Raw genomic sequence first — 27,848 nt, forward strand, 5'->3', positions numbered from 1 at the left:
TTTCTTTCCAGATTGTAAGTGATATGTGCTTAAATTGCTTGAGGATAGCAATATCGCACCTTCTGTGTAGGCAACCAACCTCGCCATGCTATGTTGCAGGATGCATAACTAGCAGGATACGACACGAAAATTCCACATAACAGAATGCTATTTTATGTCCCCTTCCCACCCCTAGGAGTGTCTTACCCCCACAGTATTTCTTTCAAGATTGCAAGTGATACGTGTACCAAGTTTGGTTGAAATTGCTCCAGGCGTTTGAGAGTTATGCGAAACAAACACACATACATACATACATACATTTTTATTGTATATAGATTATTTTTTTATGGAAACGAATTACAGGGAGTTCGGTGCTTGTCTGTGCAAATTTATTCAACATTTCACGATATCAAATTACTTTGGTTCATAAACAGAGATTTTCGTAATTCATACTGCATTTACATGTGAGAATTAGTTTCCTTATTTTGTGTTTTTGTAGCTGATTCTTTTATCATCGAACGAGAAAGATTGTTAAGCAAAGGAAAACCGAGAACACGTACTAAATTGTCCACATTTATTCATTATACATTGTAGTGAAAGGTTGACATTTTCCGAAGACACCCAAGACGTGCTTCTGATACCAGGACCAGTTTCTAAGGTAACCCTCTTGTATTTCTATTTTTCTCATTTTACTTAATCTTTCCGACTTTCCAGGCAAGTCACAACCATAACGATGAATCGAATGACCCAGTGCTAACTTTTGTCCAGGCAGGAACTCTAATCTTAAACCTTTGGTAGCAAGATCATGTTCCGATCATCTAAACCTAGTTGGCCACTTTGGCAGCTCGAGAATATTGCTTTGCAGGGTTTGATGTTGTTTTTAGTTTTCTCACTGTGCATTCCAAGCAGCCTATACAGCTCGGCGCTCGATATAAGTATGGATAATTTGGTTTTACTTCCTAATAATGATTCATTGATTGATGGATTGATTAATTTGATTTATTATTCTTCACATTTTTCTACTTTTGGCTAATCGCCAAGATGAGGATAAGTGATATGATGATATTAATGAAGGACCACTCACAAAGAACATCCATGTGCAGGCCGGGATTCGAACCCTGGCCGCTCGGCATCGTAAAGCTCTGTGGGGACCACTCCGCCACGGAGACCTGCTCTTAATGAGTTGATCCTTTTTACATGATGTATTTTTAAATTTTATTGCAAAAGCCCTTAACACAATTTTGTTTTCTGAAAGTGACTTGCTTCTGTATTATGTCACGGACTCGATTAGATATTATGCTACATATTGGCAAAAGATAATTGCAAATAAATTGTTACAGTCTGTATGTTCGAAACGAGGCAGAGAGCATTTGTTCTTCATTCGTCGATCTCATCTGTCGCAAGCCTCTCTTACGATTATTGATATTGCATGACAGTTGAAAATCCATGTAGACTTTTTAGAATGAACACTCTTGAATTTGAGTCCTAATTTATTGGAAATCCTTTGCCTTGTGTAATGTGATAGGTGGACTATGTAACGTTCAAGTTTCCAAGGTGCTTTTATTTTCAAAGATGTGACTGGGATGGATCTTTTATGCTACCTCAAAAGGCCGTGGTATACTTTTAACACCTTGTTCGAACTTACAAAATCAATTAGGGTGGAGGTTATTGCCACGTTGTTCGCGGCACCTCAAAGTTGACTACAAACTTCACAATTCCTTAACTTTGATTTGAGGGAATGGGGGTAAACACAAGAAGTTGCCGTTTACAAATTTATCCTGAAAATTAAGAACACTCTACTGCAAGAACTTCCAAAATGCGTTATATGTTTTAGTAACCGTATGTAATCTAGAATTATTCACCTCCACTAAAAACTACAAATACATGCACTATAAATTCCTCTTTTACTCTTCTTTTTTTGTATCTTCGACCACGCAGTGATAAAGGGAAAATTTAAATTTATACGAAGTCAAAATCAGATAGCAATTTTCAACAATTTAACGACGCAGTTTATTCAACAATTAAATGTTCATAACAAGATGAATATAATCTTTTTACAATCACCACAACCAGCTTTTCGTTGATTAAATCATTAACAAAGTTCTCATTAACATTTAGATAATATTGGGTAACCCCAATCAATCAACAAATTACGCCTCTTTAGACGTTGACTAGATACTATTTTGTTTGGACCGTTTTTTTTAACACATTTACTCGTACGCTTATGTTTGTACTTCAAAAATGTTAAAGCAACTACCCAACAAAAAAAAAAGGAAAAGTTGGAAATTTTGTGAATAACCAAAAATTTGTGAAATATACAATTTTTTGTTATCTTACTTTAGTATCTATGCTTCAATCATCTTTTGAGACAAAAATTAAATCCATTGATTTCAATATTTTAAAACGCATTCATCATTTTACCATAGGCGCATAAACTGCAAAAAATCGTACCAATAAATTGCTACAATTTCACATCAATTTTTGTACAAGGTACCCTCCTAGATGCTCATTCAAAAACCCAATTAATTTAACTACTTTGCCATATTCGCCAGTAAAATGACAGAATACCAAAAAGGGGGGGGGGATGTAGAACAGCGTTGTTTTTTATGACGTCGTCGCGATTTGTTAAGGTAACTATTTGTGACGCGTTCAAAAAATGCTACAAGTCTTTTCCACTTAATAAACGAACTTTCGTCCATTGTTTAAACTGTACTAGGTTCCACGCACTCATGTGACACACTATTAATTTTACTGCGTGCTTCACTAAGGTTACGCCTTTGGTATCAATTACAGGATTCAATCCCGTCTTTTCTCTAACAAGCGCATATACATATTTTTACGAAGTAAAACAGAACTTGTCCGGTAACAAAATAGTTATTTTTAGCACTTGAAACAAACGTTACGAAAATCGAGTAGTTTTTTGTCGAGCAAAAATTGGCATTTTTGACACTCACTACAATCCACCAAAAACTACACTTTCACTTCCTACCTTCGTTTTATGCGCCGTAACTTATAGGTTCTGACAATGGACGACTTCCTTCACTCTTTGATGAACGTACCTCATGGTAGGAAACCGAAGTACCTCACTCTCCCATTTTCCATATCATTGGATGGATACGAATTGTCAAATGCCGTGTTCCTTCCTATGCTTCAATTTCTGCAACCGTCACCATATTAAAAAAAAAATAAAAAAAATTGTAACTATGTCTTGATTAATGTTCAACAAATCTCGGCAATTCATCACGAGTTTATGAAAACGACAAAGTCCATACTACGTATCCCGAGATATATTTTTGCGGTGGAGCGAGTCAAATACGTGTATTGCCGATACCAGGTGCAAGACATACTGTTCTGTGCTCACGCACATACCTGCACACTGCCTTCACTTCCTGTAACTTCCGAGCTGCAGATGGCATGGTTACCGCGAAATATTTCGCAAATAGTCAGTGGCGCCATCTGACGGAAGTTCGGGGAATTAAATGATGCGTCGTTTTTTATCTCCATTTTTGAGCGGAGCAATTTCCAACACAACGAGTTGGACGTTGTAAGATTTTGCTATGTGAATAGCAGTAAATCGCTACAACTATTTCAAATATAATTAGGAAGACGTGACAGGCCGCAGACAAAAATATACCCGATCCTAACAATTACAAAAGTCACTAAGTGTGAAGCTGTTGACATGTTTTTGCAAGTCGCTCCAGTCTTATACGAGAACCTTCACCGAGTCTAAATCTCTATGTTAATTTAATCCGGTACACCACTGCAGTACCCAAGAAAAATTCCTTAAATGCAATCTTAAGCATGTAGAAAACATCTCTTCATCAAATGTCTTCAACACCTGCGTATGACTGTAAACAGATGAATGCAAAAACACTGAACTAGACTTCGTAGCACTTGTAACTTGACATCAACATGTAACATGTAACAACATGTAAACCCTTTTTATATTCCAAAAGATACCAGCCTGAATAATATGAATAATAACGTAACAGTTTCTAGGGTAAGGAAGAACAGTGGCGTCACATGCGGTTCACATATGGGTGTTCACAATAAAATTTTTATACTCAATGGAGATTTACTCCTCTCCCTTGTAACTTCATCTTCAATTGAAAAAATAAAGAATAACAGTTCAACTTATTTTCAACAATTTCCCCCAAAAATCACGCTATATTTGAAGTAATCCAAGATTTTTTATTCAACTAACACCCTTTTAATGACATAATTTACAATTAGTAATGGCTAGTACAAACTAATTAGTATAACATGCAATCTCAGGTATGTACAACGCAAGACTACCATACTTCGCAATCTACTTTCTATTACACCGACCATATGTTAACCAACGACATTCATTCAGCATTGAAAGCAAGTGCATCATTAGCGAGACAGAGGGGAGGACGCATCCAGTCCAGAAGAAAAATATTTTGTGTATTACGATATTTGGGTGTTATACAGAATGCCCCCACCCACAATAACTCTGTTGCGATGCTTATGATTGAAGTGTCAGTCAATGTAACATTGCTCATATTCCTTCTTCCCTCGTGTTTCGTATTTTTCCTCCTAGCATGATTTTGCCATGCTTCAGAGAGATTGATTTTCGACCATTTAACGCAAGGGTTCCCAAAGTTCTTTGCTTCATGGCACCCTTAGTGTTTAAAGATTTTTCCGTGGCACCAAGAATGTAGCCCCCTCTAACACTTGCAACGTGCAGGTACTTGTAAGATTGCATGGCTTAAGTTAAAAATTAAACACGTATTTCAAATTAAGAAACAATTCATATGTAAAAATGTACTAAATGAGCACATATTTGAAACATGCATAGCATTAACTAACAATTCAGTGAAAATATTGGAACATTTCGAAGCGCCCCTGTAAGTCAATTACGGTGCCCCAGGATGCTGTGGCACATACTTTGGGAACCACTGATGTAAAGCGTATAGTAACATCTGTTCATCATCGTCATTAACATGTTTACCCGTCGTCGCCTTGTAATCGAGGGGTCCCGGGTTCAACACCCGGTGGAGGCACTTGGTGATTCGTATCCCACTTAAAACTGTAGGTCCAGTCCCGATTAGTCTTACTGTGCATAAAGAGGACTTAAAACACCAAATCAATCAATCAAACATATTTACCATCCTAGATCTTATGCATTGTACGAAACGAATCGTTCCAGAAGCAGTATTTTGGAAGCGAGTCGCTTGTATATGTGCAAATGGTAACAAATGCCCAGGATGTGTCATTTACCCATCGTCCATGTATTCGAGTGAATTGATCAATTACAAGAACTGTCCGGTGAAAAAATGAATAACAATTGTAACAAATGTATCTATTGCAAACAAGACTACTTACTGATTTGCCCGAATAACTGGCTAAAGAAATTGAATGTTTAGTGTGTGTTCTTTAGCCACTTATTCGGGCAAATCAGCAAGTAGTCTTGTTTGCAATGGAGTCCATTAGTGGTGACGTCACAAGCCACGCTTTCCAGATTTCACCAGCATTCATCAGACTGGTGCACCAAAAATGACATCAAATTCGGTGAAATATGGAAAGCTTCGTAACTAACTAACTCCCTAGCCTTCTTAAACCCGAAGGTTCATGGCTGCAGCAACACAGGCCTTCCATCTTTCCCTATCTTGAGCAAGTTCTATATACTCTTTTCCATCCCTACCGATTTCCCTTAGGTCCATCTCAACGTTGTCCCTCCATCTTCGTCTTTGCCTTCCTACAGGTCTCTTACCATCAGGTTTTCCAACAAGAATCCTGTAAACTCCTCTTTCCTCTCCCATTCGTGCCACATGGCCTGCCCACCTAAGTCTTCTTGATTTAATTATTCTAATAATATCTGGACATGAATACAAATTATGTAGTTCTAAATTATGTAACCTTCTCCACTCACCTGTCTCCTCATCCCTTTTAGGTCCAAAGATTTTCCTAAGGATCTTATTTTCTGATGGAAAGCTTCGTACTGAAACAAATGAAAGTTAGATTCGGAATGCGCACGCATATCTGCATTTATCAGGAAATATTCACCATCAGTGACAAAATCATATAAGATATATCATGAATATTATATATTTTCACTTAAGGACATCTTATTTTGCACGTGCACTACGAATTTAAGTGGTATTCTTTTGTAAAGATATCAAATTTTACAAATGGATCCTTTCCTGCATGTAGCAGCAGAAGATGGACGCATGTTTTGATGCATCGCCTTACTTTATTTCACTTTGCGTGCAAATGAAGGAGCAGTAGTATTTAAAATGTCGACAGTTCATGCCTGCATCCAGTTTATTCACCCTCCATGGAACAAATTCGGCGTGACATTCCATCTATTGCCTGCAGAATGCATATCATGAATCAGAAGAAGCTTCAGTGCAGACGACGCCATTTTGATTCACCAGCCGCACCACCTCTTGAGGCTGGTGTAAATTGATGACGTTGTGGTTTAACCTGGTGAAAGCTTTGGTGCACCCCGGCAAAATATGGAAAGCCGAAGCATGCATCAGCGGTGCACCAGCCCTTCCACCGGTGAAATCTGAAGAGCGCGGTATGAGAGAACGTGTTTTCTTCCTATCCAATTCAATGCTATTTTCGTTCAGAAAAGGTAGCTTTGATTATTGCGACAGCAGTTATGAAACAAAATTATGATGTGTATTGTACATCAATGTAAAGTTGAGATTTCGGAGAATACGACTGTATATCACACATACCTTACAAAGAACAAGGTAAAGAATAACCGGAGTAAGAAAATGTTGCATTTTCATAACATTCCAGTTCCGAGCACAGCCGAAGCCGACCCGAAGCTCACCCGATCTCAAGTCGGCCACGCTGCTGCTATGGATGATGAGAAACCAGCAGCCTCAGGCGATTGAACCGATCGATGTATTTGTATAGGGTTCTTTTATATCATCTCTTATTTTTTGTGGAGGTCCAACCTCTATACATTCGTGGGTTTTCTGGCAAGTTTTCAATAATTAGAGTCTGCTCCACGATGAACTCCTCAATTTCTACAATTTTATCATCTATCCTCACATCGTACCAAAATGGAAATTTGGAGTTTGTATCTGCCATCATGATTACTTTGTGATTTTTATATACGTCACATATTCTATTAATTTTTCTTATTGCATGACTATATTGAAAGTAAGCGTCAACCAGGATCCAGGAACTTTGCTCGGTGGTTTATGCAGTTTATAGGTGTACGAGGGTCACTATTTATATTTTGAGCCTTGGCAACACTGATTGAAGTTAGGCGCGATTTGACATTTGCACGGAATCGTCTGGCATTATTGACCATAACGTACTTCAAATGTTTTGTCAATAGCTTGATTTGTGTTGTTTATGTTGCCTTGGAGATTGCGCGACAACAATAAAATGGAATTAACCCATTAATGCATAAAGTTTACAAATCCCTTTCATGAAATTTTTTTCATGGTTTTGGTATCAGTACAATTCAAATAAGACACAATATACAATACATTTTTATTTTTAAAATGTATGTAAGAGATACAGTGCGTCCGATAAATCGGACACTGTGCACTACGATCACTTCCGTGTGTCCAATAAATCGGACACTGTGCACAATGATCACTTTCATGTTTTGTCTATAAATAGCTGTCCCAAGGAAAAAGTATTGCTGTGGAAAATATGTAACCAAAAGAAAGTGAAACACTTAAGATCAGTCATGTGGAGTGGTGGATATTGGGTTCCCAAACGAGAGGGGGCAAAGTGCCAAATGTAGGGGGCAAAGGCAGTAGATAAGGTCTATCATAGTGCAGGTGCAAAAGTGACTAAAAATGTGGATGGCAACTGCCCTCCTAATCGCCGCCTCTGGTCATGTGTATGTTTACATACATACATAAATACATACACATATTTCGAAGAAACAATACAAAAGGAAACATTTGGAATAGAAATCAACAAATATACACAAAATTATTATTATTACAGTACAGAACACAGTCGTCCGATATCAGTTTGTATCTGTGAACAACTGGAAATCTATCATGTAACCACTACAAGAGCTTTTTTGACCAGTTCTTGATCCCAAAACGGATCAGCTTTCCTCTAATGAACTGTTTTGCGTAGTGCCTCCCATAGTAAGGAATCATACTCTTGTCGATGGAAAGCATTTCGTCCACACCCCCATGCTGTTTGAAAGATGAGGAAAGTTTCTCCAAATATGGCCGTATCCTGTACAGACTTTCGGACTTATCTATTTGTGTATTGTCATTCAAATGAATATTATACAGAATAGTCTCAAATCGACCACAATGAATGCTTTCAGAAAGTATCGAAGTAGTATCTTTTTCTTTTGACCAAAACATACGTTTGTTTGAATATTTTGCATAACCTGACAACAAGAGACCACCAAGAACAACAAGAAGTTCTTCTTTCGTCAAATCAAGATTTTTTGCGAAGCATACAATTTGGATTCATTTGTTATAACATTTAGCATGTCCTCATCAAAAAATAAATTATAAAAGTCTAATTGCGATTCACAGTTTCGTGCTTCTTCAGATGGTTCAATAGGGCAGCACTCAGTTTGTAATTAGAATGAAGGTAGACTTTTCTTCCACAAGTGTCTTGATTTTAACTGAAGACGTATTCTTGTTTTTGAAGCGCCAGTGTTATGTGTAGTGGTAGATGTAGTCGCTACATTACTGGATGAACCTTCACAATCAAAACAACTTCGTATCTTAGTTTGCACCTCACAAACGCTCATTAGCGTATTTTGCCAAAAATTGTTTAGATTGCCCGCATGCTGATCATCAGATTTATCACTGTCTTCGTCTGTATCCTTGCCATCCACTGGTGATGTAACATAAATGAGTTGTTCCTCCTCCTCCTCCACATCTTCATTCTCCAAAGTAGTCAAAATTTGATCACACACACACACACACCCACGCACGCACACATACACACACTAATGGATAAACATACACACATTCACACACTAATGCATAAACATGCACACATTCACACACTAATGCATAAACACGCACACATTCACACTAAAGCATACACACACACACATACACACAATAATGCACACACACATAAACACGCACACATACAAACATATATGCACACATACACACACTCATGAACAAACACGCACACACATACATACACATATATACATTGACAATGTCTAAACATCAAAGGTATCGAAAATTTTACAGGAAATGGAAAACCTGCATAAAGTGCTCAATGTGCATAGAGTCCGATATATCGGACACTATATTTTCTCTCGCAATAGCAGCTCAGGGATGAAACTAATGCACAAATTATTGTTACATTTTTGATTACTAATGTTTCTTAGGCATATTTGTCAAAATACATCTCGGATAAATGTCAACTACTACATATGAATTGAAATTAGCTTTCCCGTTACGCAGAAACGCAGTACAGCTCTCTCTCCATGTTTCACTCCCTTAAAATTTGGCGGCAAATTTACAATGTTGCCAAGCCTGTGGGATGACATATGCATCACAGAGGTACCAAAGAACTAGATTTGATAAATATAACCAATTAAAGTAAAACAGTGTTACAGAAAATGCAAATATATCAACGTCTGATTAATCGGACACCATGCATTAATGGGTTAACTCGTGAGCATTTTCGTGCGATGATTTTTTACGATTTTCGACGTGGATTATCAAGACAAGAGTGCATCGATAAACTTACTTCCACATTTGGTGATGAAGCCCCATCCTTTGCCACTGTGAAACGCTGGTATAACGAATTTAATTGTGGCCGCCATTCGCTCACCGACGAGATTCGCGAAGGTCGTCCAAAATCAGTTGTTGTTCAAGAAAACATTGATGCTGTGCAAAACCTAATACTGCAAGATCGTCATGTGACATACTGTGAGATTGAGGCAACCATAGGCATTAGTTCCACCAGCATATATAAAATATTACATGATCATTTAGCTGTGAGAAAGGTATGTTCTCGTTGGATCCCACACAATTTGACAAAAACTCAAAAAGACGCTCGCATCAATTGGTGCAAACAAATGCTCAATAAATACAATCGTGGTGCTTCAAAAGACGTACAGTATATAAGATTGTAACAGGTGACGAATCATGGATATATGCATATGAGCCGGAACGTAAACAGGAGTCGACTGTATGGGTGTTTCAAGATGAACCCAATCCAACAAAAGTTGTTCGTGCTCGAAGCACATCAAACAAATGGTCGCCTGTTTTTTCGGGAAAACTGGTCATGCAGCAACTGTGCCTTTAGAGGAACGTAGAACTGTCAACTCTGAATGGTACACAACAATTTGTTTGCCAGAGGTCTTCGGTCAAATACAGAAAACAAACAAACGCCATCGGATCATTTTTCATCAAGACAATGCCAGCTGTCACAAATCTCATCTAACAACCGACTTCATGAACAGTCAAAAATTCGAATTGATGGGTCATCCGCCATACAGTCCTGATTTGGCACCCAATGACTTCTTCTTGTTCCCGAATGTCAAGAATAAATTGCGTGGACAACGATTTTCGTCGGCGGAAGATGCCGTTGATGCGTTCGAAAACCATATTATGGAGGTGTCTCAAGAAGATTGGAAAAACTGCTTTGACAAATGGTTTGTACGAATGCAAAAGTGTATTGACCATAAAGGAGAATACTTCGAAAAACAATAAAGCAGTTTTCAATGCCAAATTCCTGTTTTTTCATTGTTAGGCTCGAAATATAAATAGTGACCCTCGTACAACAGTCGTGAGCAATTTTTGTCATTTCAATATTTGGCTTATTAATTAAACCATGAATGTGCCTGAGTTCTCTTGTACTACTTTTGAAAAGGTTGGTGCGTATTGTAGTTTGTTTTTAAATGTGTATGGTTCCTGAATCGCAATAATGTCTGTATCTTGCCTGCGTGTAAAATCTTGAAGCTCCTCCATGACCAGCTTACTCCTTCTCCACTTATCTTTGCAACGCTTGTACTTTTGTTGTTAGGGATGTCGTGCTAGAATGTAATACTGTGGGTATTGAAGTTTGGGCAAAAAACCCACTCTCCCATGCACCCTAACAACATCTCATCTTGGTAGACATCCTTCAGCTGTGACTACTGACAAGTTGGTCTACAAGATCACCAATATTTATTTTTAGACCTCTGTTGGTTCTGAAGTGGTGAAGCTAACCGAGATGGGCAGACATGACCACGCATATGAGTTTATTTTGCAACTTTGCAGAATAGTATTTTGAAATTCTATTATTTTATATATATATATATATATATATATATATAGAGAGAGAGAGAGAGAGAGAGAGAGAGAGAGAGAGAGTGAGTGAGTGAGAGTGTGCAGGACAGTGCCAAGGTTCAGTTTCACATGTTCCTGAGAATGTTTATAGTGCATTTGGAGGATTATTCGTGTAGCTTTTAAAAATTCTGATGAGTGTCCGTCATCTATGGTAGGGTTGCACTTAGCACAAGACACGAATTCCTTAAGTCGCTTTTAGCACCTGCAGTGTGTTTCCAACCATTAATGAGCCTTTAGAAAAAAAAACTCCATAGGGTCAGCTCGCATTCAACGTTATGAAACTATATTGATTTGGACACTTTATTTAGCAGAACAGTTGTCAGTAACATCATTTTCCTACATAAATTGATCAAACACAACTGTCAGGGTTCCCAGCTATTACAAATGATAACCTTTAATTTAGGCCACCACAGTGCAGGACAATGTAAACTTTTCTAAGCACATAGATCAAGAGTCAATGTGCATAGGTTTTCACCTGCAGTGTGAATGCAGGGTACAGTGAACAAACTTTTAAAGAATGTAGAATTTGATATATTCAGAATAATTTATTTTACTGAAGAAAAATTCAACGTAACTATTGTGTATGTAGATTTTTTTTATTTATATTTCCTTTTCTTTTCTTGTCTATGCATACTATATTATGTTCAACATAATTGGAAGATATATCCTATGCTGAACTAATAGATGATGATAATAACAAACAACAAACTCAACTTTATTAATTCTAATTGTAGTCTCCCCCTCCATTTATATGGAAATATAATGCCCCAGTAAAACTAATTTAAAGGTTGCTTCTCATTATTAACATACGTCAAATGTGTTTATGCACTTAATATCTCGTTTCAGGTACCTGTCGAAAAATCCTGTCAGAGGAGTCACACCTCAAGATTATGAGGACAATAATCAAGATTTTGAATCCAGGAGAGTATACCAGATACCAGTTACTTCACAATCCACAGTTGACTCATGTAGTTCAGAAGAATCTGTAGGACCCTTGTCTGATGTAACATACGCCACAGTTCATTCCGAATCCACACGAAAACTATGTGAAACTGCAATATCTTCAAGCCCTAAAAGTGGTTTTACTTGCAATGATTGTGGCAGAGTATTTGATAACAAATCATCACTTACAGAGCACATCATATCACATACTAGACATAAACCATATGCATGTTTATCATGTAACAAGAGATTTGCAAGGGCAGCAAACCTCCAAATTCATTCAAGAATTCATACTGGAGAAAAACCGTTTCTATGTTTAACATGTAATAAAGCATTTAAAGATAAATCAGCACTGAATTGTCATTCACGAATTCACACTGGAGAGAAGCCATATGTTTGTACAGTATGCAATAGAGGATTCACCCAGAGCACAGCTCTTGCAAGTCATTCAAGAATTCATACTGGTGTGAAGCCACATGTTTGTTCCATATGCAACAGATCATTCAGAGAGAAGATATATCTTAAAGAGCATTCCACAATTCATACTGGAGATAAACCACATGTGTGTTCAATATGCAATACTGCATTTCGAGAGAGACGAGGACTTAAACATCATTTCAAAATTCACCTTGATGTGAAGCCGTATGCATGTCAAATATGCATGAAAACATTTAGAATAAATGCAGAATTATCAAAGCATTTGAAGAGGCACTCAGGAGTTAAGTCGCATGCTTGCTCAACATGTGGTAAAGCCTTTTTAGAAAAGCGTGAACTTGAGAGGCATTTAATGACACACACTGGATTAAAGCCACATGTGTGTTCTATTTGTAACAAAGCATTTAGACGGAAGGCACATCTTGACCTACATTTAAAAATTCACACTGGATTGAAGCCGCATGTATGCTCAGCATGCAACAAGTCATTTTTAAGAAAGGCACAACTTCGGTTACATTCAAGAATTCATACTGGGGAGAAACCCTATGTATGTCCAGTATGTGGTAAAATGTACACGGATAATTCAAGTTTAAAGAGACATCTAAAAGTTCATTCTGTTATACCTTAAGACATGCTGTTTGTCTTCCAAGCCTCTTACTGAACAATTTACATCTTTCTTAAACTATATCCAGGATCTTAAAAAATGAAAGTTAAATCTTACCATCTTTTGCCAGAAAGTAATGCATAGTAGATGCTTTACAACCACGAGTGGAATTTATTCCTAATTCCCTCATGCCATTCTTCTCAATATAGAATAGGAAAAGGCATGTTTCCAAAGTAATAGTAACATTTATGTTGAGATTTTGATCCAACTAGATTTGAATTGTAGAAAAAACTGTTATTGAATTAAAAAATAATGTTAATGTAGTGAGTGGTTGTCACATGTGAGGTGCAGGAAGTGAAGAATTCTGGACTGTAGAGATGAACTTTGAAAACTGAAAAGGTTTCACTGGCTCTTTTTGGATGAGAAATAATGTTAGTAGCAAATCATTAACTTCATTATCGTTTACTAATTCCGACAGTAATGGATTTGAAAAGTTCATGCTGTTTTCATTGTGTAACCGCAATATGCTCCATGGTTGGTAATCAAAATCCGGTATGATCCTTTTCTGAAGAATAAAACAATTACAATGTAAGCAGTAGTTTCCTAAATTTTCGTAAGCATATGGTGAAATATTCTCTAAATTCTACATGGAAAAAAGAACAAGAGATAAGACTTGTATTTCTGCACTTTTATGACAACATCCAACCAGAATTCCCTAAAGAATTTGCCAAAAACTGACACTGACGGTTTAACTGAATTAAGGGAAAATGAGGAAATGTAAGAAGTTAATTAATGATGGTCAGCAGAGATAGTGAATGTTAGAATAATGAAATCAATACCATTCTTCTCGATGTTCTCATAGACTTAGAGATCCATTCAAATAACCATCAAAACATAAATCAAATGTTTCTGGACAATGTTAAATCTCTTTACTCTGTGGGTGTAGAACATTAAAAGAAAGTTTTTTTAAGAAAACTGAAAGTATGTGTAAATAGTTGCATCTCAGTAATTAAGTAGTCACAAATAAAAACTAGGGGTTGGAATGGCAGGAAAGCCACTCAAAATGCCAAAACTTGATAAATGTGTTGTTTTATTTTCACATAAGAGTGTTGTGAAATGGAATAGAGTTATATAAATATATTATATTATATAATAGAGTTATAAAATGATGAATCACATTGTAATTTTATCAGTAATGAAGGACAGGATTACAACATAGATGACTGTGTAAAAAAACTGTCAAAATATTTTTTTATGTACTACATATGCAACAAATGGAAATGAATAACATTTCTTGAAGAGAGAAAGAAACGTGATGTTCTTGAGTCTCTTTCTATATTCATCAATCTGAGTATACCTAAATCGAGAATTCTTCTATTTGTTTGTTCACTCTTGTGTTCTTATTTGTGTATTCATAGCAAGCACAGATGTTAGACACAATGTGTACACTAATGTTTTGATTTACACATTTTGCTTTCTACAATATAAAAGTTTTCTTATATGTTTGTGGTTTTCATTTCTTATACTTTCGTCACTTCTCGCAGCAAGCAAATTAAATAGGTTTGCAAATATTTTTCTGAAGAGTGTAGAATGAATATGAACTAATTAAAATTCAATTACATTTTATCAATTGTTAGTGTTTTGTAGGTATTTTTAAATACTGAAATGCAATATTGCTTAGAGTGATTGGGCAATTCACGCTGAACAGCATCCAGTGTTTGATGGAAAATCTCTGATGTAAATTCGAATAATAAATCAGTTTTTGGAGTCTTTTCCAAATATTACTGATTATACTATAAATTAAAAAGAAATAATTTCTCAAACTGTGTACCTCGTTTTATGTAATTTTCAATAGAGAGTATGATATGATGGTAGAGAACTTCTGCTGGCTACATATTTGTTAAAAACAATAAAAACACACAAACAGCACGTTAAAAAACACCTTGAAAGTTCTTCCAAGGTTTCAATTCCAATTCGGAATCATCATCAGGGCTGGTTGAGAGGAGACAGAAGGGACGTGGTTGAAGTTCCACTGATCAAGAGATATTGTCAATATTATGTCATTGATTATTTAATGCAAGAAACATGTATTTAAGTCATATTTTACCCAAAGGGCTGATTTTGTGTACAAATTTGATGTCAATTTCGCCAGGTGACAAAGCTGGTTTAGTGTTTCACACCCCATGTAAATATTTCTATTTTCAATGTGTGGCTGAAGGATCGTGAATATCCACCAACATGATATGATTGTATTTGTGTGTAACATTAATGATTTATAATTTATAGCTTTATGTACAGTTCCGCCATCCTTATATCCTACGTGGTAACCACCTTTATGGCAGTAACCCTCTGTTGCCAGGATTCCCTTCAGAGGAACTCGTGGTCAAAGAGCCAATTACGCCCACCCCTTGGGCAAGATGTGACAATGTTACAATTCCCCCTCCCCAAAGCAGCCAGTAGGGAAACAGGATTTTTGTCGAAATAACCGTTCTGCACTGTGATTGCACACCGTTTCCTGGCTTGACTCAATATTAATAGAAATATTTCACCACAGACCTTTTCATTTAATAGTGGGTCCAGTCTTAATTTTTGCTACACTCTTTTCACTCTTGTGTTAATGCATAACTTGAATCATCCGACCCAATCGTATTTGTTTGCTTAGATTTCAATGTAGAGTTTGTTAAGTTAAATATTAATTTCAAAGTACGTATCTCTTATTCCAGGCATTCATTGGTTAGTTATTAGAATGAAGTACTATTTGGAAAATTTTTGAATTACAACTTTCCTGAAAGCTGTTATTGTTGCTGTCATAGGCATGTGCACGGGGGGCAAGGGGTGGCAATTGCCCCCCCCCCTAATCATGGACGTCCTCAGATGTTTTCCATGGATCGACAAGGAAGGTATTATTCTATGGGGCATATAATAATAATGTTGCCTCCTTAAAAAATAGCAGTTGAATTTGAAACTATCGCATTAATGGAAATCAAATTATATGTCTGAAATATATACTTTTAGGTTGTCATTCGATTTCTAAAGGGCAGGTGTGGCCATCCTTGAGCCCCCTCCAGGCGTCCATGTTCCAACATTATTTCACCTAGAAATTTAGTGTACAGGAATTTTATCCCTTAAACGATATTATCCTCTTACAGAAAATTAAGTATTTTCAAGCCAATTAATGTTCAATGCAACTACGAGGGAAAGGGTACAGTGGCGCAATCACAAGGGGGCAGTGGACATTGTCCCTCCCCAACCTTTGGTGAAAATAAATTCTCGTGGGGCCAACATTGAAGTAAAAGAAAGCCAGACTAGCAGAATTTAGGAGTTGTATTATTTCTTCCAGACGGCCAAGAGAACCTGCAGGAGGGCATAGATAGGCAATTGTTCCCCTTGAAATCAAATTTTATACAAATAAAAATACATTTCATAAAATTTTCTGCTTTTCTTACAATCTTGTCAAGTTCAGAGCCATAGCTAGGGGGCAGCGGAAGTTGGCCCTGGGTTCTGAAAGATATGGGATTTACAGACTGACCTTTCCAGTCGCATACTTCTCAAATGTATTCCGAGGAAAGCTAAATGTTGTATAGACCTGAAGCTGGCCACCTCATATCTTTGTGCAGAATAGCAGTTCTCTTGATGAAAGGGAAATTATCCATATTTTTTTCTCACTAAAGCTGCACAAAACACTAAAGTATGTGAAAAAATATAGTGTAGTATTACTATTCTAATGCTCCTACAATCATGTGAAGTCTGTTGAAAAGTAGCTAAACCCTCCTTTGGAGAAAATAATAAAATGGTATAATGCACCTAAAAAGACAGTGTGTCAATCTTAGTAGTAAAATTAGGTTGTAGCAACATTGCAAATCACTTAGGATATGCAGATACAGCGATGAAAAACAACTGTTCAACGAAATGCCACTCCCCCCCCCCTGCATTTTGAAGCAAAAGCCATAAAAGTAGTTATTTTTGTGGAAATTCAAAAATTTCAGAAATTAGGCACGTGGAGCCTTTAATTGCCACTAATCAAATGGGGAAGTATATTTTCATCAAACTAAGATGTAACAACAATCCACTAAAGTTTTGCCCATCTTTGTTCAATAATAGAGAACCAGCAGTTAAAATGAACAAGTGGTTTCAATTGAATAAGTTAGCCATCGCGATGGCCATAGACAGAAAAAAATTGGGGGGGGGGGGTTCAACCATAATTGATCATATAGTTAATAATATTACATGCAATCACTAAACACTATACTGTATGTGTTTCATGGCACCGAATATTGGTTAAATGTAAATACTACGCTAGCTACCTTGCGGGAATAGTAAGAGTAACATACGAACTAAGGGGGTTGCAGGTTCGAACTCTGGTCAAGCATGGTACGTTCTCATCATCGCGGTTAACCCACAAAGTAGAATAGCAACATAAAATAACTAAAATAGAAACTTATATGTAGTAAATGTTTTGAATGATGTTCTCACAACAAAGAAAGCAGTTAGTGGATAAAGAAATGAAGAATATGTGCCAGCAATAATATTTAATATGTCAAATTCAAACTTTTCACCTACAATAATGATCATCGTGATGATGATAATGATGATAATAATAATAATAAAAAAAGAGAGAACAGCTCACCAAAATGAAAGCTACAATACAAAATGCCGAGAATGCTTTGAAAACTCATCAAGCACATCCTCAGGGTTTATCTTTATGTTGCGATAAACACACATCAATGCCAGACTGTTGAGTCGATTTTCACTGGTGGAATTTCGAAAATAAGTCTTCAGTCATCTGAGTGGTGAAAATGTTCTTTCCAGTAAAGAAGTTGAAACTAGTAATGTAGCCAGTATCTGTAGAAGTTTACTGATGTTGGGAAATAATGAAGAATTGCACTGCATAAATCCTTCTATAGCAGACTTGGGTGGTGTGTTGTGCTTCTCCCATTTTGATTTCCACACCGCAAATTTGGGCTTAGGAAGGCAGTTTATATAAAAGCCTACACATTTCTTGAGCTCTTCACTATTAGCTGTAACACATTTACTTGGAATAACATTTTGCAAAGAAGAGATCAATGTCCTGTGGTATTTTAATCTGTCACTAAGTTGTGTTATAATGTGGTTTAGAAATGGAAGAAAAAAAATTCAACTTATAATACTCCTCACAGGTCATAGAGGGGATATTGTCACGATGAGCTTGTCTTTTCACGATCCTTGGAAAATCAATATGACTACCGTTTTCAGTAACCATGCAAGTGGAATAGGCAAAAATCTTCTTGAATTCTTCTTCTATATTATCGTGCATGGCATTTAAAGTATTGATAACATGGTCCACATGGTTGCAACCTTCTGGCAAGTCTGCATTTACAGCCTGGAGTGTCTATATAGAGTTAGGGTGTAAGAAAATATGTTTTCCAAGATCAGGAGGGGCACAACGAATTTAGCTCCTTCAATGGCACTTAGCAATTGGCATGCCTTTTGTGCAGTCTCTTTGTTTGTTGTCTGGGTACAACATATACAATACAGGAATTTGCCAAAGCAAGGTTCAAAGAATGAGCACTACCTACAATGAACATAAAGAGCCATAGGGTGGTTCTTTCTAATATATTCATTAACACCATGCAGATAACCGCTCATGGCTAATGTTCCATCATATCCCTGTCCAACCAAGAAATTACAGTTTATGTTATTTCATTTTAAGGTTGCAGAAAGCAGTGTGGCCGAGTCCTTACCCGTAAGGTCGACTGCTAGAACAAATTCAAGGAAGTCTTTGAGACTGTCCAAATTCTCAAGCTTTATGTTCATTGTTAATGCTATTTATATTAATGTTAATAAATTTGCTGTAACCATAGTAATGGAAATAGTAAGTACTAAAAATGATTATGGAAGTAGTGAGATTTTCTGCACCTGTATTGTATTTATTTTAAATATGACTGTTATCGTTAATTACGCAATTTTATTTGCATTGGTAATCGTTCTGCTAGTTTAAGCACAGAGGTGGTTATCAAGAGTGGCGACCCAGAAGCCAGGATTGTTCAAAAAGTGTGCAATCTTCTGACACTGGTAAGAATGTCTGTTGTAATGGAACAGAATTTTTGTCATTTGCTGAAGTAAGCCTTACGTCACAATCTTCAGTGTGCCTTGTATAACGTAACTTCTTACGTGAATCGTCATATGTGTGAAGTTCACAATGGCTAAGTTAAAACAAAATAAATCTAAATCTCTGCGTAAAGAAACAAACATTTAGGCTAATACAATGACTACTTATTTTGATGCTGGTAATCAAGTAGTTGCTTCCAGTAATACGAATACTACAGAACAGATGTTTCTTCTTCAAAACAGGACAAATTAGCTTGTTGTAATGATCCTGACAATGATTTGAGGTAAGTTCAGTGTACAATGCTCGTCATGGCATCATATATATCTTGTCTCAAACTTACAGTCATTCACTGGACAATTTATTCGACTACTTAGTTTCATTTTCTTACCATTACATTGTGGAAAACAGATTGAATGAAAATTGTGATGGATAATTAGCGTGCTGTTTCATTTGCCATTGGATGTACATTACATTTATGTTCTTATGAAGAGATGGTGGCACTGACAGCGTCCCCCTCCCCTTCCACCTCATTCGGGTAAGCTAGGTTTAAGAGTAATAATGGCAAATGTGTTGCGATTTTTTCTTCTTCTTTTTTTTTTGGTCCTCTCTTTTTGGGCTTTGTCCTCCTTGTTGGCCATGCTCTGTCCTCTTTTTTTAATGTATGTGTCTCGTCACCCTATCAAGGAAGAAACATAATGTTTTGTTCTAAGGCCATATGGCTTCAGAAAATTGATTGGTTGTCATCCAGAAACCAGCGATTTATTCCAAAAATATATATTTCCTCCATTGATGTATATTGGTTATTCATTTTTCGTTATTTGTTATTGTGGTTATCCTTAGCTCTAATACAAGTATAAAAACAGCAAAGAATATCATTGTATTCAGCAAGTGATATTGATGTAGTATTTCTGTTATTTTTACGACAATTATTTACCTTTCGTGGTTAATTTCAACGATGAGCATTGATGATGATAAATTGATGAAATAGATCAGTGGTTTCCAACTTGAAAAGGTCCGAGGGCCAAAATTATATCCAGCAGTTGATTGACGGGCCACATTTTTTGGGGGGGAGGGGGGGAATTAAAAATTACAAAGATTGTAAGTACTGAACAGAAAATTGAGGTTGATCTGCTTCTTTCATTAAAGTTGGAATGTCCACTTCAGTTTCTGTATTTGAAAGTCTAAGAAGGTGAAGCAGTGAAGAATCTGCCAGTCGGCTTCTGTAGCAGTTCTTGATGAAGTTCATTGAGAAAAAAAAAAAACACTTTCACACGTGTATGTACTGTCGAACATCGATGTCATTATTTGCCCAAAACTACGAAGGTTTGGAAAGCGTTCCTTTGAAAGGTATTCGAAAAACTCGGGCTCCTTTTCTTGCCTAGTTTGAAGGAAATCGCCTTGCAAATCACACAATTCAAGTAGGAGAGAAAAGCTTCTTGTTCTTCGATATTAACACCAAGAGGATTGCTAAATAGCTGGATGCTGCTTTTAAGTTCTTCAAAATCTTTAAATCTGGAGTCAAACTCGTCCATTATTTCTTTAATATTTGCACTGAATTCAGAAAAGTCCAGTGTTTCTTCATCTTCTGCTAGCATCCAACAGCTTGAAAAATGGACCAGGTTATTCCTTTCCAAAGTAACGTTGAAAATCATCCGTTTATTACGATTCCCTGCAATTCCGCATAGCGAAGAGGTGGGAAGCGGGCAAGTTCATTCCGCATAGCGAAGGGGTTGAATGCATGGTGTGAAAAGAACGTTACGTCACTTTAGATTCTTCTGATGATCATTATTGACTGCAAAATCAATTCTACCTGTGATATTGTCTTTCTTTACAGAGCTTCCGTTCATTTAACAGCAAAAATAGAACGTATTTTAATAAAATTACATGAAATTAATGTATTTTGCAAACAGGCTTCACGGGCAGCAGAAAAAGGCATCGCGGGCCGCCAATTGGAAACCCCTGAAATAGATGAATGACACAATAAGATATTCAAATATTGCTCAAGGTTCAAACATAGTGTCCCTTGCTTCAGTGTATGAGCAGTGTATTAATCACTTCGTCATGGAGGCCAGTAATAGTGAAATAATGATTGCAACAGAAATTAGAGCACTTTAAGAGTTTAGGCAGATTAACAATCCACTTCAACCAACAACATTTCCAGCTGTATTGTGAGACACATGGTTCTGACCTAACAATTGAATGTGCTCTTGCCCTCATTAATGTACTTGTCATAATAATTACACATTGCAATGTGACTCGTTGACTTGTAATATCGCCACTTAAGTTCCCAGACATGGCTCCCTTCATCATTTTAATGTAATCATCCCTCACCCTCATTGATGTGACTTGTCAAAAGTGACGCTAAATGATATTTAACACTGTTGAGCCTTGTTTCCATGTAAGTAAAGCATGAAGCATTTTAATGTTTTATTAAATCATATTTAGCATCGTTTTTCTGTAAGTAACAAAATTTCAAATACAATTGAGATGCAACCACCATATTTCTTACATATTTCTTTTGTATTTTTCACACAGGAAATCTTTCGTAGTGGTAACATCATCACCTTGTAATCAAGGGCTCTCGTGTTCGGTACCCAGTGGAGACACATTGCACAATGGTTTGGATCCCATTTTAAACTGGGCTGTAGGTCCAGTCTCAAATAGCATACCTGTGCATAATGTGGACTTAAAACAACAAATCTAACAAACACATGGAATCTAAGACTCTTGCATCATTCTTTCTTTAGAAAAACATGCTGTTACATTTTTAAATAGATACAATATCCAAGTAATACTATCACATGTGCAGAACGTAAAGCATTTATATTTTCTTGTTTCTTCGACAAGAGTATAGGGATGCTAGTAATGCTTCGAATTTTGATATTTTTGATCTATATTTTAATCTTAATTCTAATTGTAAATTGGAATTATAGATGATGAGTTAAGTATTTTTGTTTAGTTTTGTTTTATTTCTGGAAATTATTTTTTAAGTAAATTATTTCTTTAGTTTATTTAAAGTTGTTATTAAAGAATGAGAAATTGGTATTTAGTTTTCTGTTTAATAGATAAGACATTATAATTGGAATTTAGAGTATCCTGTAATACAAATTACTGTAGGTGGTATCTTGCATGAGTGATATAGGTTGAATTTATGAAGTGAATTAAAATAAAGTTGATGAATTGGGGTAGCATTTTGGGACTCAGATTATGTTTGAAAATAGTTTATCTTTTTTCCTCATTTATTATTATTGTTCTGCTAGGAATCAGCAGTATTTATTGTGTCAGAAAGACCTCAGCACTGAAAGGTATATTCCCAGAAGTAAGCATCAGGGGTCGGGAATTATGGATATTTTATATTAGTGTTAGTTATATAGTTAGTTCCTTAATTTCCAATCAGGTGTTGGATCTATTTTGTTGTTCGGTTATTGAGTTGTTTTAGGTCTTGTTTAAATACATCCAATTAATTAATTATGGGTCCTCGCTGATAACACTTTGTACTACTGGCATGAGAATCCTCCATTGTCAATTGAGGTGCAATTGTCTTCCAGCTGGGATGATGATGCATTTCCTCCAGGAAGCTATTTTGGACATTACAGGTTGTTTCTCCCTCCTTCTGCTTTTATGGATGAATGTTTGTGCCATTGATTCTACATGATTGCAGCCTTTCTGATCTTTGACGAACGGAGTTGCTGAGGCCATGGGTGGGTTGGAATTTCTCTAGGAATTTGTAGGCTGTACCTATGTTGTTCTTGCCTTGACACAATGTCTGCTAGTTCATGTGTACATCTATAATGTTCCAATCAGATAATGTGCAATTTTGTGTTGCGGTAGTTTCCTCCTTAGTTGGTAAATTTTGGAGTAGTTTCCTCCTTAGTTGGTAAATTTTGGAGTTTTCATACAGTGCAGGACAATTAAACTATTCTACACACATAGAGCAAGAGTCAACATGCATAGGTTTTCACCTGCAGTGCGAATACAGGGCACAGTGAACAAACATTTAAAAACTATAGAATTTGACATATTCAGATTCATTTATTTCACTGAAGGAAAAAATAAATCAAATGCATAAATTATCATAAATATTGTGTATATAGATTTTCATTTTCTATTTTCTTTTCTTTTCTATGAATACTATATTATGTTCAACATAATTGGGAAATGTATCTTATGCTGAACTAATAGATGATGATAATAACAAACAAAAAACTCAACATTATTAATTATAATTGAGGTCCCCCACTCCATTTAAATAGAAATATAATACCCCCCGTAAAAGTAATTTAAGGGTTGGTTTTCATTATTAACGTACGTCAAATGTGTTTATGCACTTAATATCTCGTTTCAGGTACCTGTTGAAGAATCCTGTCAGAGGAGTCACACCTCAAGATTATGAGGACAATAATCAAGATTTTGAATCCAACAGAGTATACCAGATACCAGTTACAAAAATCCAAGGTGCAAATACTTCACAATCCACAGTTGACTCATGCAGTTCAGAAGAATCTGTAGGACCCTTGTCTGATATAAGATACGCTACAGTTCATTCCGAATCCACACAAAAACTATGTGAAACTTCTTCAGGCCCTAAAAGTGGTTTTACTTGCAATGATTGTGGCAGAATATTTGATAACAAATCTTCACTTACAGAGCATATCATATCACATACTAGACATAAACCATATGCATGTTTATCATGTAACAAGAGATTTACGAGGTCAGGATACCTCCAAATTCATTCAAGAATTCATACTGGAGAAAAACCGTTTCTATGTCTAACATGTAATAAAGCATTTACAGATAAATCAGCACTGAACCGTCATTCACGAATTCACACTGGAGAGAAGCCATATGTTTGTACAGTATGTAATAGAGGATTCACCGACAGCACAGCTCTTGCAAGTCATTCAAGAATTCACGCTGGAGTGAAGCCATATGTTTGTGCGGTATGCAATAAAGCATTTACCCAGAAGGGGTCTCTATCAAGTCATTCACGAATTCATACTGGAATGAAGCCATATGTTTGTACAGTATGCAATAGAGGATTCACCCGGTTCCCAGCTCTTGAAAGCCATTCACGAATTCACACTGGAGTGAAGCCATATGTTTGTGCAGTATGCAATAAAGCATTTACCCAGAAGGGGTCTCTATCAAGTCATTCAAGGATTCATACTGGTTTGAAGCCACATGTTTGTTCCATATGTAGCAGATCATTTAGACAGAAGAAATATCTTGATAGGCATTCCAGAATTCATACTGGAGATAAACCCTATATGTGTTCAATGAGTAGAGATTTTTCTAGGCATTTGAAGACTCACTCAGGAGTTAAGCCATATCTTTGTTCAACATGCGGTAAAGTTTTTTCACAAAGACATGATCTTAAGAGGCATCTAATGATACATACTGGATTGAAGCCACATGTGTGTTCTACTTGTAACAAAGCGTTCACACTAAAAGGAGAACTAGTATTGCATATGAAAATTCATACTGGATTGAAGCCATATGTATGTGCAGAGTGCAACAAGTCATTTGTTAGTAAGGCACACCTTCGATTACATTCAAGAATTCACACTGGTGAGAAGCCCTATATGTGTGCAGTATGTCGTAAAATGTTCACAAGTAAATCAAATTTAAACACACATCTAAAAATTCATGCTTTTCTAACATAATATGTGCCCTATGTCTTCTAAACCTATTAGCAAGCAAATTACATAGTTCTTAAACATAATACAAGACCTCAAACAATGGAACGAAATGTTTCAAGTGAAAGTATGTTGCAATATTTTCCAGAAAATAATACATAACAGATGCTACACAAACATTAGTGCCTATGAGTATAAAAATGTAATTTTGTTTATGAAGGGATTTGAAGTTTTGGATTTTGAATCATTGTAAATTAGTTATTTGATCACTGAATTGTCTACGAATGTTAACGTATGTGAATATTTAGCTTTTGAATTTCAGTGAAATTTATTCAAAGTAATGATCTCTCACGCCATTCTTCTCTTCTTCCCAATACAGCTTCTCAAGTTGTGCAGCCTTCATATTGATATTTTGATCCAACCAAATGTGAATTGTAGTGACAGCTATTATTTCAATTGAAATAATGTTTATGTATGAATTGTCACATGTGAGGTTCAAGAACTATAGAATTCAAGACTATGGAGATCAACTTTGGAAAATGAAAAGCTTTTGGTGTTTTTTTAATTTTTATCCAGGTGAAAATAAATTCATCAATGTCCTAAGTCTGACGAAGCATTACCTTCATTATCGTTTACTTCTTCCGATGGTAATTACCCTAATTTGAAAATTTGTGCTGTTTTTATTGTTCAATCGCAATACAATATTCTGTATGGTTAATAATCAGATGAGAATCTGGTCCAACCATTTTCTAAAGAATTGATCAGTTATAATTTAGGCTGTACTTTCCTAAATTTTCGTAACTGTATGGTGAAATATTCTCCTAAATCATACATGGAAAAGGGTACCAAAGACTTGTATTTCTGTGATCGTTTATGAGGACATCCAACCAGCATCACCTGAAGAATTTCCCAATAACTGATGGTTTAACTAAATTATGATGTGGAGGTGAGAAAATGTAAGAACTTACAAATGAGGTCAGAAGAGATTGTGCATGTTAGAATAATGAAATTAATAACATCTTTATCGATCTTCTCGTTGACTTGGAGATGCAAGCAAGTAACCTTCGAAACATAAATCATATTAGTCAGCACAAATGTCAATTTTTTTTACTCTATGGAAGTAGAACTTGAAATGTGAGGTTTTAGAAACAACTGCAAGTATGTGTAAAAATTTGCTTAAATTTTATGTTAGGAATGAAGTGGCCAGAAATCACTAACTAGGGATTAAAAGGCCACTCATAATGCCAAACCTTGTGTGAATTTGTTTTTGTTACATAAGAGTGTTGTGAGAGGGAACTAGGTTACATTTTACAATGACGAATCACACCATCGAAATTCAATTTTCTACATAGTATAATGGTGTGTTTCTAATGGAAAACAATATTTCCTAAAAAAAATAAATGAATGGATTTTCTCGAGTTTTTTTCTGTGTTCATCAAACTGAAAATGGAGTACAAAAATCGAAAATGTTTGCATTTGTGTGTTCAGTATCTGTTTCGTTGTTCTTTGTGTATTCATAGCAAGGACAGAGATAGTTGCATTGTGTACAGAAATTCTGTTGTCTACAATATAGTGTTTTCTTATATATTTGTGATATTCATTTATTATATTTTACAACATTAATTCACTCAGCAAGCACATTAATTAGGAGCAAATACTTTGAAATATAATCCTGGAGAGGGTAGAATAAATCTGATTGATCGATTCATTGATTTTGTGTTATAAGGCTGCTTTATGAACAGCAAGGCTAATTGCGACTGGACCTACAGTTTAGCGTGGGACCTGAACCACTATGTGCCTCAACTGGGTATCGGGTATCAAACCTGGGACTAGAATGAATCTGAACTAATGTGAAATTCAGTTACATTTTTCAATAGTCAATGCTTCCATAATGTCTTACATCATCAGCTTGTAATTAAGGGTTCCAGGATTTGATAGCCTGTGGATGCATGTAGCAGGTTGGATCCCACATTAAACTGTAGAGTCAGTTCCAATTAGCCTATCTGTGCATAAAGGTTTACTTAAAACAGAAACTCAAAACTCCATAAGGTTGTAATGTATTTTTTTATGTAAGGAGATGAAAATATTGCTTAGGGAAATTAAGCAAATCATTCTGAACAGCTTACTGTGTTTGACAGAAAGTCTCTGAAATAAATTGTAATTTATGCTCAGCCTTGCCAGTCATTTCCAAACATAAGTGATTATGCTATATCCTAGAAACATTAAAGGTAAAAAAAAGGTAAAGTGCTCCCCTGTGCATAGCACCATGCCATGAAGGCATGTGGTAACGCCCCACACTTTCTTGATCCGGTCGTGGTTGGAGTGATGTGATCAGCATCATGCCCCTGACTGCCTTTACCCCCCAGGGTTTCCTACAGGTACCCATGTTATTCGACGCTGGGTGGGTGCTGAGGCTGCTTCCAACGTTAGAAAAGTTCCCAGATTGAACTGGCCGGGGATCGAACCCGGGACCTTTAGCATGGTAGTCAGACACGTTACCGACTGAGCCACCGCGGTCACCCATTAATTTCTCTAAATGTTGATCTGGTTTTATATTTTATATAGTTTCAAAAAGAAAATACGATCAAGAAATAGTGTCAATATTAGCAATACTTAATTAACACAAGCAGAAATGTATTTAACTTAAATTTCTCCTAAATGCTTGAAAGAAGTGTGCTGTTGTGTTTAAATTGAACACCAATTTCCTGGAGATAATGCGACTTAGGTTTAGTTCAGTGGCGTGAAAACAATGTAAGCTACCGAAGCATTGCTTCAGAATACAATAACGTAACAATATATTATGTCATTATTAGGGCTAGGATTTTTATGACCTAACAATCACCAAAATATGCAAAATAAAATATGCTCTTATGACCTAAAATTTT

The 27,848-nt window shown here is 36.2% G+C and overlaps 2 protein-coding genes across 3 annotated transcripts in view; both read left to right on the top strand.

The window, feature by feature from the left end:
• Positions 1-27,848, top strand: part of LOC145991995 (uncharacterized) — a 184,746-nt gene that overhangs the window by 141,917 nt on the left and 14,981 nt on the right. The window contains exon 4 of one of the 2 annotated variants that reach the window (XM_083127995.1): positions 12,102-14,421. The exons of the other annotated variant lie outside the window; for it this stretch is intronic. Within the exon in view, the coding sequence (XP_082984121.1) occupies positions 12,102-13,260 (1,159 nt within the window). The 3' untranslated portion in view covers positions 13,261-14,421. Of the gene's footprint in view, positions 1-12,101; positions 14,422-27,848 lie in introns of those variants that run through there. 2 annotated transcript variants of the gene reach the window in all.
• Positions 13,928-26,162, top strand: LOC145992833 (uncharacterized). The gene is made up of 2 exons (XM_083129228.1): positions 13,928-14,013; positions 23,670-26,162. The coding sequence occupies exons 1-2, from the start codon at positions 13,928-13,930 to the stop codon at positions 24,988-24,990; spliced, it is 1,407 nt and encodes a 468-aa protein (XP_082985354.1). The 3' UTR covers positions 24,991-26,162.

Source organism: Lepisma saccharinum, chromosome 9, assembly GCF_977018435.1.
Source record: "Lepisma saccharinum chromosome 9, izLepSacc3.1, whole genome shotgun sequence".
In the NCBI taxonomy this organism is placed as follows: Eukaryota; Metazoa; Arthropoda; class Insecta; order Zygentoma; family Lepismatidae; genus Lepisma; species Lepisma saccharinum.

Bases quoted from the DNA above. Each gene is read 5' to 3' on its own strand.
- LOC145992833 (XM_083129228.1), top strand. From the start codon at position 13,928: ATGACAACATCCAACCAGAATTCCCTAAAGAATTTGCCAAAAACTGAC. The intron at 14,014-23,669 runs GTAAGAAGTTAA...ATCTCGTTTCAG, and splicing joins TTAAGGGAAAATGAGGAAAT to GTACCTGTTGAAGAATCCTG.